At 44.1% G+C, this 20,159-nt stretch overlaps 1 protein-coding gene across 9 annotated transcripts in view; it reads right to left on the bottom strand.

Moving 5' to 3' along the window:
* The window catches only part of LOC119972445 (RNA-binding Raly-like protein), a 1,269,223-nt gene that overhangs the window by 89,261 nt on the left and 1,159,803 nt on the right, over positions 1-20,159 (bottom strand). For all 9 annotated transcript variants that reach the window (XM_038809148.1, XM_038809145.1, XM_038809147.1 and 6 more), the window contains 2 exons: positions 14,320-14,433; positions 1,613-1,791 (listed from right to left, as the gene is read on the bottom strand). In XM_038809148.1, the coding sequence (XP_038665076.1) occupies positions 1,613-1,791; positions 14,320-14,433 (293 nt within the window). The remainder of the gene's footprint in view (positions 1-1,612; positions 1,792-14,319; positions 14,434-20,159) is intronic.

The following is a 20,159-nucleotide window of genomic DNA, read 5'->3' on the forward strand; positions in this document are numbered from 1 at the left end:
GAAGTATTCTGATTAACAGTTGCTTTGAGCATCAGATTTCAATTGTTTGTGGTCCATTTTCCTGTCCAATCTTTTTCTGTCGGGGAAAAGTGACACAACGACATTTTGAAAACACCGAATGCCAAACCAACATTATCATAGTAGATGTTTATCAACAGAGGAAAACATTTTTCTCACAATTATTCTGCATAATGACTGCATCGCTGCAAATGTTCATTCATCTCTCGTTCTTCACTGTATGAACAATTGCCACCTGCTGAAATTCTACAGCACAAATCTCTGTTTTAATTGTGGGGTTTGCAAGACTTAATTCAGTGGAAGTTCCATTCTCATGTGTTATAATGTCATTAAATTAATCCATTACCTTTAATGAATCTTCAGAAATATATTGTTCATCCTTTAATACATACAAATTTCAAAACTAGTGATGCGGAATATTAAAAAACTTACAAAAAATGATAGTTTCAGAGAGGACATTTAAAATTCTACACCAAAGAATGTAGAGTTCAGAACCATGTTGCACCAGGTTACTTGGTTTGATATATTTTGCACTAATACCACGTCCATTAATTTCTACCGGAGCTGTGTGTAGAGTAGTGAACAATCATTATAACTCTATTGCCTGCTTACATCACTTTCTAACTGGAGAAAGAGGACTTCTGTGCCTGTAAACTTAAAAACATTCACTGAGCCCTCCTGACTGGTCTTTGAATGCTAGTAGAAATGAAATGAAAAATGAAAATCGCTTATTGTCACGACAGGCTTCAATGAAGTTACTGTGAAAAGCCCCTAGTCGCCACATTCCGGCGCCTGTTCGGGGAGGCTGGTACGGGAATTGAACCGTGCTGCTGGCCTGCCTTGGTTTGCTTTAAAAGCCAGCGATTTAGCCCAGTGTGCTAAACCAGCCCCTCACTTCCAGTGCCTAAGAAATGTAAAGGCATTCCAGCAGATCAGTATTTGAAACATTAATTGTAACGTTTAAAAGGCTGGCTTCATTCTGCCTCAGTTCTACTTTTCTAGGTGGTTCTCAGGTCTAATAAAAAATGTTTACCTATTTGTTTTCATTGTAGGTTGGGTTAAGAGGCTGTGCCAGACATCTGCTGTCGAGGCCCCCTTACTTACTATTTTGTAATCCTCTTCCTTTCTTCTATCTCCCCCTCCTTGATCAGTTAGATTGAATCTAGGAGGAGTGCAACTTACCATTCCACATCAGTGACAAAGAAAGTGTTCTGCATCTTTTTTACATCCAACCAAAAAAAACTCTTTCCGCACCATGGCAATTCAAAGTCTTATTTTACTCCGGTTAAAGTGTTTCAATTTTGGTGTAGTTTTTACAGGCGTAAACTGTTGCAACAACTTAGTCTGTCTCAGAACTCAGAACTCCCTAAGATAATCTTTAAAAAATTCTAATAGGCTCGGACCTCTAAATTTACATAACGCAGATGCCAAAGCCACATACTGATAACTACACCCACCTTCTGCTCCAAAATATTTAAACATAACTCTTAGGAGAGTTGACACTAGCATTCTAAACTGAATAATTGAGGAACTAATTATGCAGTCTTGCAAGAAGATTTGTATCGTACTTCTGGTTAACTCATGTAGATCATACCATCTCATTGCTGCCGTCCTCGTCATAATCTTCTTCTACCCCATCAGTCATCTCTTCCCCATCTCCATCAACATCAGGGCCTCCTTCCACTTGTTCCTCTGTGGAGGTTTCTGCATTCTCTGATATGGATTCCTCATGCGCAGACTCTGAATTCTCTTCAAGCTGCTTCTTCTGTGACTCTGTTGAAAAGGCACATAATCATCATATGCCCTATCTCTGATATTAGAATCATAGAATCCCAACAGTGCAGAAAGATGCCATTCGGCCATTGAGCCTGCACCGACTCTCCAACTCTCCAAAAGAGCACGCCTCCCTGGGACACTCCCCCATCCTATCTTGGTGACCCCACCTAACCTTTGGACATCAGGGTGCAATCTAGCATGGCCAATTTGCCTAACCTGCGTATCTTTGGACTAGCACCCGGAGGAAACCACACAGACGGGGGAGAAAGTGCAAACTCCAATCAGACAGTCACCCAAGGTCAGAACCGAACCCGGGTCCTGGGTCTATGACACAGCAGTGCTAATCACTGTGCCACCGTGTCGCCCATATTCTCAGAACATTCTTCAATGGAATAGATAATGGAGTAAAACACATGTTGCTGGAGCTTATCTGATTCTAGTTTGATTGATACCAAAAAGATCTACAATCAAGACTATATAGTAACATTTACTGTCCAGAAAAAAGAGGTTCTGTGGTGCAGTGGGAAGCATCCCTTACATCTCTGCTAGAAGCTCTGGGCTTGAGTCCCATCCCAGGACTCCGAACACATCCAAATAGGTTGAATATCAATCTGCAAAATCCTTCCAACATGCCAATGGAGGATGGTACGAGCAGAAGAAACTCTTAGCCAGCCATGCTTGATGTGGATTGGTACCTCTCAAGTTATAAGCCTCCGGTGACAGGCTAGCGACATGTTCCAGGAAAAAACTCACTATGGGAACAGATGAAAGTCTGCCTTGTGCACCACTAGGTGTGGGAAGAGAAGCAACAACTAACAACTGCCCAGAAACAGTCCATGCAGCCCAAATGGTCTATTCCTATGTTTATGATTGGCATGGGCCTCCTCCACTTTACTTCATCCAATCCAATCAGCATACCCTTCTATTTTGTTCTCCCTCAAGCACATATCTAGCTTCCCCTTCAACATATCAGTACTATTTCCGTAACTGCTTTACCTGGCAGCAAATTCCAAGATGAAATTTATTGCAAAAATGAATGAAAAAAACACAAAGCTGGCATCCAGTGCTTTATCTCGCTTATTTAACTTGATCAGGCTATTAATATGTATTATGTCTGAACTGGCTTTCCATTGTTGCATTGAAACAATCTACAGAATAAGTGTAGAAGTACTTTCAGTAACAAATGTTAGAGATGGGATGTTAATAGAGAACTTCCTTCTGTTTTTTGTGGGAAACAAACATGAAGACAATTCAGACATCGAAGTGAACTGGATTGAATTGCCAAGGTATAAGTGAATATTCAAGCTTAGTTGAGCAGATTTTTGTAATGCATTTGGAATAAGCGATAATGAGCAGCCCCCTCATAATTGAATAAATGACATTACCGTAGGTTGTACTCAGATTGGAAATCTTGTTATAACTTCAGAAATACTTTGTAACCGCAAGCGAGTCAATGAAAGCATAAAGACAATGATAGAATCATAGAACCCCTACAGTGTAGAAGGAGTCCATTTGGCCCATCGAGTCTCAATCTCCACCATGGGCTGGAAAGGAGATTGAACCCTGTGCTGTTGGCACATATGAGCCACACCGAATCCAAGTTGCTATGGCAACACACATTCCTAGATGCATTTTAAAAATAAATTTAAAGTACCCAATTCTTTTTTCTCCAATTAAGGGGCACTTTAGTGGCGAATCCACCTACCCTGCATATCTTTGGGTTATGGGGGTAAGACCCACGCAGTTTGAACTCGGGTTAGGTGCATGTTATAGCCTGGCCTGTCATTGGTGTGTTTGTAATGATTTACAAGTTAGTCCTCAATCAGTTTGACTGTATTGTGAATGCACCTTCCTTGGCCATGAATCCGAGAGTGGGACTCAAACTCACAGCTTCTGACTCAGAGGCACTGACACCATCCACTGTGCCATAAAATCTTCTATCTCCTATAATAACCTTGAGTATTCTGTTACATCTACTCTTCCTGTTAAATTTATTATTTCTATATTTGTTCTTATGACTTAGCATAATGTTTAAGTTGGAGTGGAGATTTTTCAGAATGATTTTATAAAATTCCTCAAGTAGCTGAAGGCAATTAAGTGGAATTGTGGGTTCTAAGCCTGAACACAACTTTAAAGATATTCAGCTGTGTTGTCAGCTTGTCATAACCATTTTAAAATCGAGTAGATATAGTTAATATGCCTTGAGATTAGAATGCCTTGCATATCTGCTAGGGGCAGCATGGTAGCACTGTGGTTAACCTTGGTTGCCTCACAACACCAGAGACCCAGGTTTGATTTGATGTGGAGTTTGCACATTCTTCCTGTGTATGTGTGGATTTCCTCCCACAGTCCAAAGACGTGCAGGTTAGGTGGATTGCTCCTCGGTTGTATGGGTAGGGTGAGGGATTGGGCCGAGTTAGGGTGCTCTTTCAGAGGGTCGGTGCAAACTGATGGACTGAATGGCCTCCTTGTCCACTGTAGGAATTTTATGATTCTAAGGCCAGTGGGAGAAGGTTCTATTTTGTAACCGGCTGAATTTCACACTATATTCAGTGTTCAGGTCCACTATCTGGGTAGCACGGTAGCATGGTGGTTAGCATAAATGCTTCACAGCTCCAGGGTCCCAGGTTCGATTCCCGGCTGGGTCACTGTCTGTGCGGAGTCTGCACGTCCTTCCCGTGTGTGCGTGGGTTTCCTCCGGGTGCTGCGGTTTCCTCCCACAGTCCAAAGATGTGCGGGTTAGGTGGATTGGCCATGCTAAATTGCCCGTAGTGTCCTAAAAAGTAATGTTAAGGGGGGGGGTTGTTGGGTTACGGGTATAGGGTGGGTTTGAGTGGGGTGATCATTGCTCGGCACAACATCGAGGGCCGAAGGGCCTGTTCTGTGCTGTACTATTCTATGTTCTATCTGCTCTTGTGAACAGTCCAGAGTTGTTCTGGAAGTTTTTTGTTACTGGTAAAATAGGCTCCTGGGATTACTGTACTTGGTGTTTGATATATGCTTGGCAGATGAAATGGGAGCAGCTTAGGCATAGGCAACTTGACAGATGGTAAAATACTTAAGTCCTTTCTCTGCCTTCATCTTGCCTCTGAGCTTAAAGACTGAATAGGGATTACAAAAATATGATCTATCTTTGGTGATAGGAAGACATAAACTGACATGTTATGGCTAAACAAGGGATTGAAACAGATGATCTGCTGAGTCATCATTCAGCTTATTTGTTATTCATTAATTTGCCTCTATACTTACTACTGGCACCCGCATTAACAATTAAAAATATACCGACACACATCGTTAAGCCTCAAAGCGTTTGAAACCAGTAGGTTTGGAAAGAGGAATTTAATCAGAAAACAAAAATTTGGACAACGTTTTGAAGAACAATGTAAAAGTGTTTGATAGAGGGGGCAGTAGGAAACAAGTTTCCTTGTTGATCTAATGTGGTCACTTAAAACATAATTCCAAATACTTGTGGTAGTGCATCTTATACTGACACAGCAAGTTCAAAAGGAATTTAAGAAGGATGTTCAAGAAAAACTGTGTTGATGCAATATATTCTGTGATGATCCAAGTCTTTCAAGTAGGCAGCATATGTATCCAACATTCTTATATAAGCGCATTTAGAATATTAGGAATTCAATTAAAGAGTGCCAGGCATATTTAACTTTAGTTATGTTTTTGTTATTAGTTTAAAATAATTTTATTCTGAAGTGAAGAATTCTCAGACAAGGGGCTGGATTTTCCATTGGTGGGATCCTCCGTTTCGGCGGATATGCACTTACGCCCACGGATTTCCCGATGGCGTGAGGGTGCCCACAATGGAAAACCCCATTGGCCGACTGCCGGGATGGCGAATCCCACTGCCAGCGGGGGCACACCGCACCCGTTTGGGATGGAGGATCCCACCCAAGGCTTTTTGTTTTGTGAAGCTGATTTATTCTTGACTTTCAGGGACTGTGTCATGTTGAGTCTCTATCTACCATCTCAGACAGGTGTAAAAAACATCCCATAGTGTTCCTTAAAGGCGACCACGGAAGTCCTTTCTGATATTCTGCCAGCTATTTATCCCTCAACCAACAACACTGAAAAAGTAGATTTTCTGGTCATTATCGTACTACTGCTTGTAGGATCCTGCTGTATACAAATTGGCTGCCGGATTTCGTCAACTACAACGGTTGCAGTACTTCAAAGTACAGAGTACTTCATTGATTATGGATTGCTTTGGGACACCCTGGCACTGTGAAAGGTGCTATATAAATGCATGCAGCGCTTCCTTTTCTTTCTGTCGTCATAATCCCCATGAGGCTCATGGGGAAACCGTAATTTATCTCCTGTGGGGCCCGTGGATTACGAGCTTCCCCAGTAGTTGCCGGAAGCCCACTAAGCTGGGGCTCATAAGATTGAGCATAAAAGCTGGCCCGAACAGGGACCAGCATCTTGGTTGTTCCAATGGGGACTGTGATTGTATATAGTTACTGCCATGGACAGTTAAATAAATCCTTTGTCATTTCTACCGCTGGCTTCCTGGTCATTAAACTGGCGATGAGGGAAAAGTAAACTCCGGATTCTACTGCAGGACACTCCCCAGAAGACTGCTGTGCAGGAGCATGAGGAATTAAGTTTCAAAAATGCCATGTTTTGATAAACTGGAGGCCTGGAAGACTGGGTTCAATACGCGGAACGTAAAGGATACTTTTTCAAGGCCTACGGCATTTTTGGAGAAGACCAGCATAAGATCATCCTCCTAACAGCTTGTAGGTCCTCAACCTTCAGTATTATAAGGAGCTTTACTTCATTGGTTGCTCCGGATTCCAAGTCATTGGATGGGTTAGTTGCATAATGGTTTCAAACCATTATGATCAAAGCCATTAGTTATTATGCAACAGTACCGGGTCAACACGGCTGTGCGAACTCCGGGTAAGTCTGTGACTGATTCCTTGACCCGTCTCTGGCGGCTTGCAGAACACTGCGGGTTCAGGTCATCCCTATCTGAAATGTTGAGGGATAGGCTTAAGTGCGGAATCAACAACGTGGTCATGCAAAGGAAGCTGTTGGCAGAGCTCACATTAGATTTAAAGTGGGCCATTGAGTTAGCACTGTCCCGCGAAAAGGTGGAGTAAGGAGTGCAGGAACTTCAAGGTTCCATGAGCTATGGTGTCCATAGTGTGACCTCCAGATCGGACTTCCACGACATCCCAAGGCAGTGTCCGTATGGCCAGGTGACCTCCAAAGCGACAGCCAAAGGTACAATTGTACAGTCTGGCTCAGTATAGGGTAGGTGGTGGCATGGTGGTATTGTCGCTGGACTAGTAATCCAGAGAACCAGGGTAATGCTCTGGGGACCTGGGTTCGACTCCCACCATGACAGGTGGGTGGAATTTAAACTTAATAAAATATCTGGAATTAAACCATTGTCAATTGTTGTAAAAAAAACATCTGGTTCACTAATGTCCTTTAAGGAAGGAAATCTGCCCTCCTTATCTGGTCTGGCCGAGATGTGACTCCAGACCCACCGCAATATGTTTGTCTCTTAAGTGTCCTCTGAAATGGCCCAGCAAATCAATCAGTGCTACAAATTCATGGAAAAATAATGAAACCAGCATCGATCCAGGCACCGGAAATGACAATGGCAAAACCCAGCCCTATCGACCCTGTAAAGTTCTCCTTACTAACATCTGGGGGCTTGTGCCAAAGTTGGGAAGACTTGTCAGTGAGTGTTAGCTATAAAGTTATTTCATCAGTATGTTTACGGGTGACACTTCCTCATTATTATCAACTAGAAGACTCTGCTGGGTCTTTTTGAGAAGGACAAGAGGACTCCCCCATAGCATTGGCCTGAATTAAGTGCTGGTCAATCTTACTCCCAGCATATGAATATACTTTTCAACATCACCCAGGAGCCCAGATAGTCCATGTTAATGCCCTCAGTCATCTCCAGCTGTCTTTGAGTGGAAGATGAAGTCGTGGCAACTTTGAACTTTATGGACACACTGCCGGTGATGGCCGTACACGTACGAGAATGGATGCAAAATGATCCAAAATTAGCGATTATATGGCCGATTACAGGCACCAAGCTGGATTCCTTTCTTAAAAAATTCTGTTATGAAGTTTATTTCTTTTGTTTACACAATAAACATTTATGCTTTCTTGCCAGCTTCCTTCTTCAACTTTGACAACTCGTGCTTGATGATTTTGTTTCTCATTTTCTTGGCCTTAATGACCTTGTAGCAATCAAAGTCTGTCATTTTGGCACTCTTTGCATGGGCTTCAATTTTCTTTGCCCAGTGAATGGCTTCCCATTTCTCATTGTTTTTTTCCTTTTCCCAAGCAGCTTTCACAGACTTGTGGCGGACACTGTGGGGTATTTGAATCTTGAAATTAGTGAGTTGCGTGTATTTAAATGGCTTTTCTTGTCTCCACACCACACCATGATCGCCACCAGTTTGCCTGCATGGTGGCCAAAGGCGATGTAGGCCACACGGCCGATCTCCACGTCTTGTTTGGAGACCGACGCGGCCAGGAGAGAGTGAGAGCCTACCGTTGGGTTCCTGGTCATTAAAGTTGTGTGCTTTGAAGTTGGGGGTTGAAATGACCACGAGAGGCATCCGACTGAGGGGAAGGGAAATAGGCCGGAACCAAATAGTAGCTTTTTTGTCGTGGAAGTTAGGCCCAAACAAACAAGATGTGAGGTGCCAGTGTTGGACACCCCAGTCCAAACAAACAAGGCCAGAACGGCTATGCTGGCAAGTTACCAGTTTGTCAGCAGAAGAAATAGGTTTTCCTTGTTAACCTTAACAAAACCCATATCTTTACCAGATCTTCTTTTAATCTACACTGTTCTTGTTTCTCCAGTCACCTTTCATAGCGACTGCTTAGCATCTCTGGTATCACTTCAGTAAACCCCGACTGAACTCTGAAATCCTTCCCAAAGAAATTAAATAATTTATATAAAAACTGTCCTCCCAAATTAGTTTTATCAATCCTCTAGCATTAACATAGAGTCTCCAGGAATCAAAGAGTAATCTCCAGAATACTTTCGCAAGCAATCCTGGAGAAAAATCACCTGACATAAAAGAAAACAATTTTGTTCACTTTTTTTGCAGCATGGGGGGGGGGGGGGGGGGGGGGGGGGTAGAAGGGTTGTGGGGGTTCCAGGGGCACCACAGCCCAGGTTGTTCTCACTTGGGGGTGTGTGGCGTAATACCCATGTTTGTGTGGGGGGGGGGGGGGGGGGTGACCGCCCATGGGTGGAGAGTGTGGGGGCCAAGCAGCTCACTTAGAAATCGGGGCACCCCTTCAAATGGCGGCCCGATCTCTGAGTTCAGCTCCCAATGCTGAAAGAAATTACAAGTGTGGGCTAAATGGAGAGAAACTCCATTTGGGCCCAAACAAGTGACTAAGTGTCATTGAATAGCAGTGGGGAATTCACCAGCAGAGCTGGCGGGAAACTCCCTGAAAAACCCTCCACAAATGAACTTCAAACTGATTCCGTTAAATTCCACCCAATGGGTGGAATTCTCCCATCCAGTCCGCACTGGGTTTGGTGTCAGGCGGGACCAAATCTGGCAGGAATCAAAATGTCAGAAACCCACCGACAAAACATCATGGGCAGGATTCTTCAAAAACCGGCAGGGCGGGCAACTCCGGTGCGAAGGAGTGGCGTGACCACTCCGGCGTCGGGCCTCCCCGAAGGTGCAGAATCCTCCACACCTTCAGGGGCTAGGCCTGTGCCGGAATAGTTTGCGCCGCGCCGGCCAGAGCGGAAGGGGCTTGGCACCACGCCAACCGGTGCTGAAGGGCCTCCACCGGCTGGTGCGAATTGGCCCATGCACGGGAGCGCCAGCGTGTGCTGGCATCATCCCAGCGCATGCACATGGGGGGGGGGGGTGTTTAATCTCCGCATCAGCCATCGCGGACCGTTACAGCGGCCGACGCGGAAGAATAGAGTGCCCCAACTTCACAGGCCCCCCCCACGGATCAGTGGTATCCAATCGCGGGCCAGGCCACGATGGGGGCACCCCCTGGGGCCAGATCCTCCCGGGCCCCCCCCTAGGACCCCAGAGGCCGCCCACGGAGCCAGGTCTTGCCAGTAAGTACCTGTTGTAATTTACGCCGGCGGGACCGGCCTAAAACAGGCGGCCCACCGAGGGCCGGAGAATCGCCGGGCAGGGGGGCTTTGCCAACGGCCTCCGACTGGCGCGGCACGATTCCCGCCCCGCCAAATTCCCGGCGCCGGGGAATTTAGCAGCCGGCGGCGGCGGGATTCACGCCACCCCCCGGCGATTCTCCAACCCGGCGGGAGGTCGGAGAATCTCGCCCAACGTTCCAGTTCACCCAACGGCGGGTTGGTCTTCTTCCCGCTGGCTGGTGGTGCAAACCCCATTTACATCTCATGAATGCTCATTCAAACAGCTGCCCGCAGGCACCTCATCAGGGCATCCAAACTTGCATCAGGGCGAACGTGAAATTACCCTACACCACCCTCCACCCTCCCCCCACCCTCCCATGAACATTGGGACTCCCGGCAGACAAGGGGAATACTTCTAACTCTACAAGACAGAGGACAACCTCCTCCCCACCACTCAATGTTTGGGTCACCCCCACGTGCCAGGACATTGCCCGGCCATATTCCTCACCACCCGGGGGCTATACTTACCTCCAACCCCCCGAAATGGTCATCATGGCTGGGTTCCATTTTTGAAAACCAGTAATGATTCCTGCTAGCATTATGTCATGCCGGTCCGGGGGGGGGGGGGGGGGGGGGGGGGGGAGCATTTGGCGACACCGGAAGCAATGGCATTAATCCCTTTAGGAATATTTACATGTATTCAATGTCATGGTTATCAGATTCACGCCCCCACTGGGGATGGGGGCTTTGGGCGTTGTCACAGGGATGGGGAAATTCTCAAACTGAGGTTTTGCCACCACAAACTGTGTTATGTCCTCTCGTGAGAGGTAGTGGCCATAACGGGATTTGCACCCATGGTGAATGGGCCCAGAAAATTGCTAACAAAGAGTGGTATGCAAAAGGCAGTCCTCAGCTCGCAAGGCACTTTCAGGTGAGTGCAACAAAGCCATTGTACTGCGCTGCTCTTGATATGCAGTACAACATTCTCCTGGGCCAGACCAATTCCTGCCCTCCATCTCCATGCTGAGTTGGTCTTCGTGGCTGCTGCTGCAACCGTGGATCATCTTGTGTCACCGAGTCAGATCAGTATTGCGCTGCGGGCTGGGGTGTACAGGGGTGTCCTGGGGTCTATTTGAACAGCACTGTGCTGTGGGACTCATGTATCCACTGCAGCAAAGATCTAAAGTTTGTCCGAGGGTGGAGTATAGTTGAGGCGAGGTGGAGGGGTGGACCTGAGGAAGACAACGGGATCAATGTGCAAGGGACGGGGAGGTGGAGGGATGGGTGAGGGCTCATGATGGCAGGCGGAGGGGAAAGAAAGTGGATGAAGAAGGTGAACAATGGAAGGGAGAGGGAAGACTGATGGGAGGAAATCTGGACCCCTACAAGCCTGCATGAAAAGTTCACAAACAAAGGGATCAAAAGGATACCACATCATTTATGGAAGGGGTTGCGCAAAGAACCAGATGCGGTGGGTAGAGGTTCATGTGGAGCTTGGGTGTCTTTCAGGTCATAGTCTCAGGGGAAGTTGGTTGAATCGAGGAACTGACTTCTTCTTGAGGCTGATAGCCTTTTCCTGTGGGTTGCTGACATCCTGCGTGGTCTGGCAGGTGGGCTGGAGAAAGTGATATGAGTGTGCTGGACTGGTGTTTAAATATGGCGGGACTTTTGAACCTATCAGCTGACAACAGGCCAACAAATCAGCTGCTGCCCGCCAGGTGATCCGGAGGGGAACTCGCCTGTTTATAATAATGAGGTCCTAAGCACAGAATCTGGTGCAGGATGCCCCCAATCTGGACAGAGGGAAAGGTGCTAATGGAGACACCCGGCTCAGTATTTAGTCTCAGAAATGGAGAATTCCGCCCAATGGCTTCAGTTTTCTCAATATCTAATTTAAAGACATTTGGCTCATCAATCCTTGATGTCAGATAAGCAGTGTAATAAGTTTGCAATATTTTAAACCCAATTTATGAGTCTATTTGCTAAGTACCATGACTCCTGGGACACAAAATAGTACCTATTACTCAGAGGTGTCTCTGAGGCTACATTGTAATGCAAAATATCTCAGTATCTCGACACTGGGACAAGAATTTAGATTTATTTGTGAAACAGCTTGGAAAATGAAACATTAAGCTAATTAAACCCAATTCAAAGCACCAATCTCACCATTTCAACTGCATAGGCTCATCCGTATGAATCCTATCATCCTTACCCTCCACCCCCGGGGTCACCCACAACCCTAACATTCCCATCACCACACCAACATGCCATACCAATTAGGTTCATAGCAAAAAAAGAATCAACGGGCAAAAGGTAAAGGTAAGACATCATTGTTATAATTCCAGCCTTGGCTCCTGCCACAACTGCGGGAATAATTGTCATCACACACCCAGTCATGGTATTTTGTCTTTGCCCATGGCATTGCCAATTTTTAAATGAGAAACTAACCACTAAATATCCAAATAATTGTGAAAATAAAGACATGTTGTCAAAATTTTTCACCTTGCACTCATCAGGACAAATGCAAGCTTGCCAAATTTTAAACGATCACAACAACTTACAACACAGAAAAAAAGGTGCTACTTGGTTGGCAAGCTGACCCTTATTGACTGATGCATTTCTGTGATGAATGCCACAGAGAACTGAGGCTCCCCGAGCTCCCAGAGAATTCAGAAAAATGCAAGGCATGAACATATTCCTTTTGCTTGCAGGGAACGGGTCCCTGCGTATGAAAGTATGTCACATCTAGCAAGTGTAAATGATCCACATTACAAGCTAGGCAGATCATCTTAAATTGATTGAGTCAAGTCTGTACTCTGCTTACTATAAACAACTCAATTAATACGTTGTTTAATTTGATCAGCCAATCATTGGGATACTCACAACAAAACTGAAATTCATACACAACATTGCTCAATTGGGTTGCAGGCAGAAAGTCTTTTTGGACTGACAGCATCATCCTGTCAGTAGAAAATAGCACTTGCTACTGCAGTGTAGCAGCATGACATGTCTTGCTTAACCTGTTGTTCAGATTTTTGAGAGACTTTGCCTTTCCAGGGTAATCTGAGGTAAACTGGGCACTTTTCAGGTCCAAAGCTGGCAGCCTTTGGCCTGTTTGTAAGTTTTCGTGGTGTACAGCAAACAGTGACCTGATCAAGCCATTGTCTTCCAGGGTAGCTTTAATGTGCTCTATTGCTGTGTCAGGTTTGCAAGGTGAACACATTTAAAAGATTACTGATAAGAATAACGTTATCTAGCGAGGAGCTATATTAAATCCAATGTGTAAGTTGGCCGGTCAGAAGATAGGCTGTGGTAGACAGTTGTGGAGAGCCCTTTAGTGGGGTTACTGTATTCACCCAGCTCAAACTTTCAAAACCCCCCAGAAAATGCCTACTGTAAGCTGTAATTTTATGATTGGGCAGCACTTGATGAATGATCCTGAGTGATTAAAGTTATATCAAAAAACAATTTCAGATAATGAATCAAGTTCACAATGTGACTTACACTTGCTAGAGGCAACATAAATTATCTGCCAAGTAAGGAGGCCCGACGCCGGAGTGGTCACGCCACTCCTTCGCACCGGAGTTGCCCGCCCTGCCGGTTTTTGAAGAATCCTGCCCATGATGTTTTGTCGGTGGGTTTCTGACATTTTGATTCCTGCCAGATTTGGTCCCGCCTGACACCAAACCCAGTGCGGACTGGATGGGAGAATTCCACCCATTGGGTGGAATTTAACGGAATCAGTTTGAAGTTCATTTGTGGAGGGTTTTTCAGGGAGTTTCCCGCCAGCTCTGCTGGTGAATTCCCCACTGCTATTTAAGCCTTGCACCTCTTTTGAGTTTGGGGAGCCGATAGTTTTCTCTTGCTTTCTCCATGGCAATGTCTGAGCCAATCAAAAATGACTTGTCAACCAAATAGCACCCTTTTGCCCTATAGTATAAATTGCTGTGATGGTTTAAAATTTGACATTTTTGCATTTGTCCTGATAGTGCAAGACATACAGTTTTGGCAACATGTCTCTCTTTTCAGCAATATTCAGGTTCTGTACTATCAAGCGGCTGTAAACATCCAAAAACTGGTGCGCACAAATTTACCCAGAGTGACCTAATTCCGATCACTTGGGATTCAGCATATGATTGTATTCTTTTCAACCATATCATAACATTCCAAATTATCCTTAGAATAAAACTGACAACCTTTTCTGCTTCAAGCTTCAGTTGCTTGCAACGTTTGATTTAAAGTAACCATTACGTTACGATAAAATTTTAAGAGCTTGTTATATAATGAAAGTCACTTTGAGCCATGTATCCTTCCTGACCTGTCAGTGTGACTGATGGCACTATGCCGGCTTAATTTATCCCAAGATGACTTGTCTGTTACTGGTGCTTATTGCTACCCACCGGCGTCAGCCTTTTGTTGTTTCTCAATCTTCTCCAGTCTTCCAAGTAAGAAGTCAATTTTGTTTTTGATTTGGGTCAGTTCCTTCTTGATTGTCTGCAGCTCATCTGATTTCACTGGGAACAGAGAAGCATACATTGCAAATGCATACAATTTCATCTTTGGTTAGAATAAAATAACAGTTCCTGCAGTTTGTCGCCTCAATTCGCAAGAACAGTTCAGGAAATCTGATCACTGCTGGATTGTTATGAGATTTTCATTCGCCATTTATTGTGTGTGATACAAATCTACATGCCACTATCACTATTTACCTCTTTTATCGTAATGCAAAGCAGATTTTGGAATGACAAACACTTGATTAAAATGTATCAGATGCAAATAACAGCGTCCTACAGACTTATTAGAAATGAGGTTTCTTATTTCAGAGCTGAATTAACTCTTCACTGATACAAATCTATGATTGATACAAAATAGACAAGTAAATAGGTTTATTTGAATAAAGTGAGCAATAATGCCAATTGGTAATGATTTGATCACCACTTCAGTACTGAAATCTTTGCAATCCTGGGAGTTGAATAGAGAAAGATTCTCACATGTTGTATTAGTTGGTAACAGATTTACACAGGCTTTAACTCTTCATTTTTGGAGGCTGAAACCCCCAGGATATGGCCAATCTAGGATCAATATTTTGATACAGTTCCTTTCATGCTATTGTTCATTGATAGAAGGAGAAATCAATTTCACCTATAGAGAGATATTCTGCACAGGATGTCATATCTATTTATTGCACAAAATACAATTGTACATCAGTTTATAAACATTACATGAGGCTCGACATCTGAAAAGACCTAAACTTGCCGAAACATATTTGCTCTGACCAATCTGACATCTTTCCTTAGGTCCAAATCATTTTCACAGTTAATTGGGGTACTGCAGCTGGATGAATGAATCTTGATATATGTGTCTTACAACACCATTTTTTTAACGTGAAGGACTTAATTCTTACCTCATAGCTATTTTCTAACCAACATTCCTACCAAACTAAATGTAGTGATATCGTGATTATAAATATACAAGCTAAATACGGAAAAACACTTTGTATTTCACATGATACAAGCAAAATGGTATATTTTATTTTGCTGCAGCTCATACAGATACGTATAAGCATTGCCAATAAGAAAACTTAATGCAGGAAACCTTAAACATCAATTCTATCTCAGTAATTCTAATTGTCAGATGTCAAGTGCATTTATTAAGGACCAATGCGACATTGATGGTATTTAGATTACAAAATTTAAATGGCATCTTTAAGTCAAACCTTGGAACAATTTGATTGAAAAGTTTCTTTGATATATTCAGGTAGATATCAGATGTGTTTAATGCTTATAATGTGTAATTATATTTGTGTTTGAATATGACCTTAGAGCTGAAGGACAATAACATGCTTAATGTGCTTGCATGCCTGCATGCTGTGCTGAATACAAAGATGCTTTTAGCATTTAATTAACTGAGGGAAATGAAATGGGACTTTGAGGTATGTTTTCCCCTTTTCATTCTAGATTCATTAACATTCTTATTTTTTGAGATATATTGCTGCTAATAACCTTCCAAGTGAAACTTGCCTGGTTTCCTGTTGAAGCAATCCTTCACCACTTTGGCATCAATTTTAACACCAGGAAAGTGTAGCCAATCCTGCGTTACCTCTGTTAATGCTGGCTTCACATTTATCAACCAATTTAACAGCTGTTCAAATAATGCTCATGACCCTCGCTGATGCCAGCCTAGTCAAATGGATCACAGTTCTGGGGGCTACCACATTTCGTTTATGCACTTAGAATCATAGAACGGTTACAGAGCAGAAGGAGGCCATGCATTCATTGCAGCTCTCTGAGAGCTATTCAGGTGGTGTCACTTTCTGGTCTTTCCCTATAGCCCTGCAATTTTCCTCTCTTCAGTAGGTTATCCTATTCCCTTTCGAAAGCCATGGCTGAATCTGCCTCCAGCACCACGCTCTCAGCAAATACCTCCCACATCCTAACCACTTGCTGCATAAAAGTCTTTTTCCTTACTTCACATCTGGTTCCTTTGTCAATCACCTTAAGTTAGTGTCCATTGATTCTCATCCCTTTTGCCAATGGGAACAGATTCTGTCTATCTTCTCTGTCCAGAACCCTCATGATTTTGAACACCTCGGTCAAATCCCCTCTCAATCTTATCTTCTCTAAGCAGAACAGATTTGCCCATCTATCCACGTAACTGAAACCTCTCATCCACAGAACTATTTTCATAAATCTCTGAGGAGCACCCTCTCCTACGCCTTCACACCTTCTCAAAGAGTGATGCCCAAAATTGGACACAATCCTCTGGATGAGTTGGAACCAGTGTTTGTAAGGGTTAATTATAGCTTCCTTCATTTTGTGCTCGATACCTTCATTTATAAAGCCCAGCATGATGTACCATCAATTGGACGCGAGACACGATGAAGCTCCAAACTGTGGCTTTAACCAGCTAGTTGTTAGCCCGGTGGTCGATTACAGAGAAAGGCCGACCGCCGGGAAACCTGGGTACTTATACCCCGCCTCGGAGGCAGGGTCTACTTGCCTCTCGACCAATTGGTGAGCAGTCACATGACTAGTCCCAGCCAATCAGACGAGAGGCACATGACCAGCCAGAGCCAATGGGAAACCAATGCTCTGCACCAATGGCAGTGCTCCTACTCATATCACCACACAGCATTCCATGAACGGCCTCGCTACTTCCTGGTCAACTTCAATGATTTATGCACATATACCCTCAGGCCTCGCCTTCCTGCACCCTTTTAGAATTATATTCTTTATTTTATGTTACCTCTTCTGCTCCTCTGACCGATATTTCACAGTTTTTTGCACTAAAATTCATCTGCTACTTATCATCCCACTCCAACAGTCTGTCTGTGCTCACTTGAAGTTTATCACCATCCTCTTCATAGTTCGCAATTCTTACAAGGCTTTGTGTCATTTATAAATTTTGAAACTGTGCCTTCACATCAAAGCCCTAGATTGTGAATATAGACCAAGAAAATCAATGGTTCAAATACCAACCCCTGGGAGACCTCACTATAAAAATTCCTCCAGCCCAAGAAACAGCTGTTCACCACGTACACTGTTTCCTGTGACTAAGCCAATGTTGTATCCATGCTGCCAATGTCCTTTTATCCCAAGGGTGCAACTTTGCTGACAGGCCTGTTATGTGGCACTTTATCAAACACCTTTTACAAGTCCATGCACAGCACATCAACTACTTTATCCTCATTAGTTCTCTCTGTTACTTCATCCAAAAACTTAATCAAGTTCTTTAAAAACAATTTACACTTAACAAACCCATGTTGGTTATCCTTAGTCATTTCAAATTTAGCAAAGTGACTGTTAATTCTTGTCCCTTTTTATCAATTCTAAAAGCTTCCCCACCAATGAGGTCAAATTGGAAAGCTTATTTCATAGATGAGACTGCATCTCAATTTGTAGATGCAGTGCTGAAATGGCAAGATTTCTTGGGTTAGCAGAAATCAATATCATAAGGCCAGACGCCAGCATACCTGGCATGAAGCTGTGAACAGGGAAAATACACTACTCGGCAGCAAGGGCATGGGAAAGTGTATCTACTATTCTCCAATAAAGTTTATTTCAAGATCAACAATCAAGTTTGTTAACAGAAGTAAATGCAACCCATGACAAGAAAACAATGTAAAATGCAGATGTTAACCCACAGATGCAGAATAGGTTGCAGAATAAACTGCAATAATGTAAATTGTTTGGAAATCTGAAATTAACACAATGGAGCACCTTGGGTTTTTCTTAATTTAGCAGTTACTATTAACCTACATTACACTTTAAATGTAACACCAAGAAATGTACATTTCATGGATTTTCATATGGTACTTAGTAAATGGGAGGAGGGTGAATGGTGTATCGGGGATAGAGGGATCATTCAAGTGTTCAATGATTCACAACTCTGGCAACCTGTGGTCCTTCCCTTTGTTAGCATCCTGATCTTCCTGTTAATTTTCCTCCTCCTGCATTTCTCTCTCCCCAGGTGACTCTGTTGGCCAGTTACTTACAGAGCACAGTTATGGAGGATATAGCAGACAATAGTGAATTTAAAGACTGTCAGTATTGTTAAATTTATCTGGAGCTGTTTGCTGCAGATGGCTGATTTCGAGCTCCTGGTGCTTCTGTTAGAGGCATAGACCTGACTGGAACACTTCTCAGTGTGTGTCCAGGTCCATAACATGGTTCCCAATGAGCTACATGTCGGGGAACACCCCTTGTCCCACAGCAGCTAGCCTCAAATCTGATCATCTTTGCGTAGAAAGAGGTATAGAGGATTCACACAAGATAAAAGCATCATGATTACTGCCAAGAATAGGGCAATAACCTGCACATGAGCAGGACATCCAGTGAGTGGGATCCCTTGCTTTTGGTATAGATCCCTAGTTGATCCCATTCAGCACACACAACAAGCATCATGCTTGCAGTCTATAATGTCTTGTCCCCTTGGGTGCCTGCTAGTGAATAATAAGAGAATTAATTCCACTTGGAGTAAAACGCTTCCTTTTCTGGCAGCCACCTGCAAACTGGTTGATGTTGCATACTCAAACGGCTGGAGTCTGGAAAAGAGTTGGTGGGGCACTGCCACGCTTAGATTATAGACGTCCTGTTCATGCTCTAGTGTAGGGCTCCTTTGGTGCCAATGGGTATTGCATCTCAATGAGAGTGACATATGTGAGAAAAGGTGCTGAACACACTGCTCCTCAATCAAGTTGGGGTAGGAAATGTGGTTGTTAAATATATGCATGGGGCCTCCTTTGCTTCTTCTAGCACCACCTCCAGGGCAGAAATTTCAGGTCCCATCAAGGTCAGGAACGGAGACAGATAAAACCTAAGGTCCCTGCTAGCGGGCTAGTTTCCAGACCCTGCTCCTGTTGCCAGCACATTTAGCTGAGGCAGCTTCAGGGCCTGACAAGGTTACTCGCCCCCACAAGATGGGGGGCAATTTGGATCATCCAGGGCCTTATTAAAGGCACTGAAAGTTGGCCAGCTGGGATTTTCCTGTAAGCCTCCAGTTTCCTGACATGACAGGGACAGTTCAGGTGCCTGGAGGTGGGAATGTAGCAGCCTAGTCTCTGCTTGCCGACCTGGAAAGGGTGCATTCAAAGGCTAACCTGGAGAGGGATTCCTCCTGCCACTAGCCCCCAATAAAGATGGACTGGATGCTTTTTCTGTTGGATAGGGAACCCATTTCCATGCCAAAGGGTGAGCCTCCCTGAAAATCCCAAGTTAGGAATTGTTTTCTCCTAAAGGCAGGTTTGGGACCTGGAGGTAGTCCCAAACCCTGTGTCTTGCTCAGAGTGAAAGATCAACCTCTGGTCTGTGCACGTATCTAATGATTGATCCAGCAGAACACTCATGGCAAGGACAATAGTGCTGAATACAAAGCATGGAAGCTTGTCTACATCCCAACAAGTCATATAAATACAGCACATCTAGTATTGTAAATGTCCCAAGGTACATCAAAGAAACGTGAATCAACATTGGGCGAGCCACATTAGGGTTGATAACTGCTGGTGTCAGCCTTCGATCTCGTAAGACATGTTTTGAGCCGTGGTGATCAACTCTGTGTTAAGCATCAACTGGTGTGGTTCTGGAGCCCCACTCTGGCATGGCAGTCTCAGCCACATTTGGTGCCGACGAAGACTGTGGGCTGAGAAGGTGCAAAATTCACTGCCCTCTGCTTTCTCTGGGCCTCTTGGCTATCTGAACATTAATTTCTGCTTGCTTCTTCCAATGCCCTTCCAAACAGTCAA

The sequence above is a fragment of the Scyliorhinus canicula genome, chromosome 10, assembly GCF_902713615.1.
Source record: "Scyliorhinus canicula chromosome 10, sScyCan1.1, whole genome shotgun sequence".
In the NCBI taxonomy this organism is placed as follows: domain Eukaryota; kingdom Metazoa; phylum Chordata; class Chondrichthyes; order Carcharhiniformes; family Scyliorhinidae; genus Scyliorhinus; species Scyliorhinus canicula.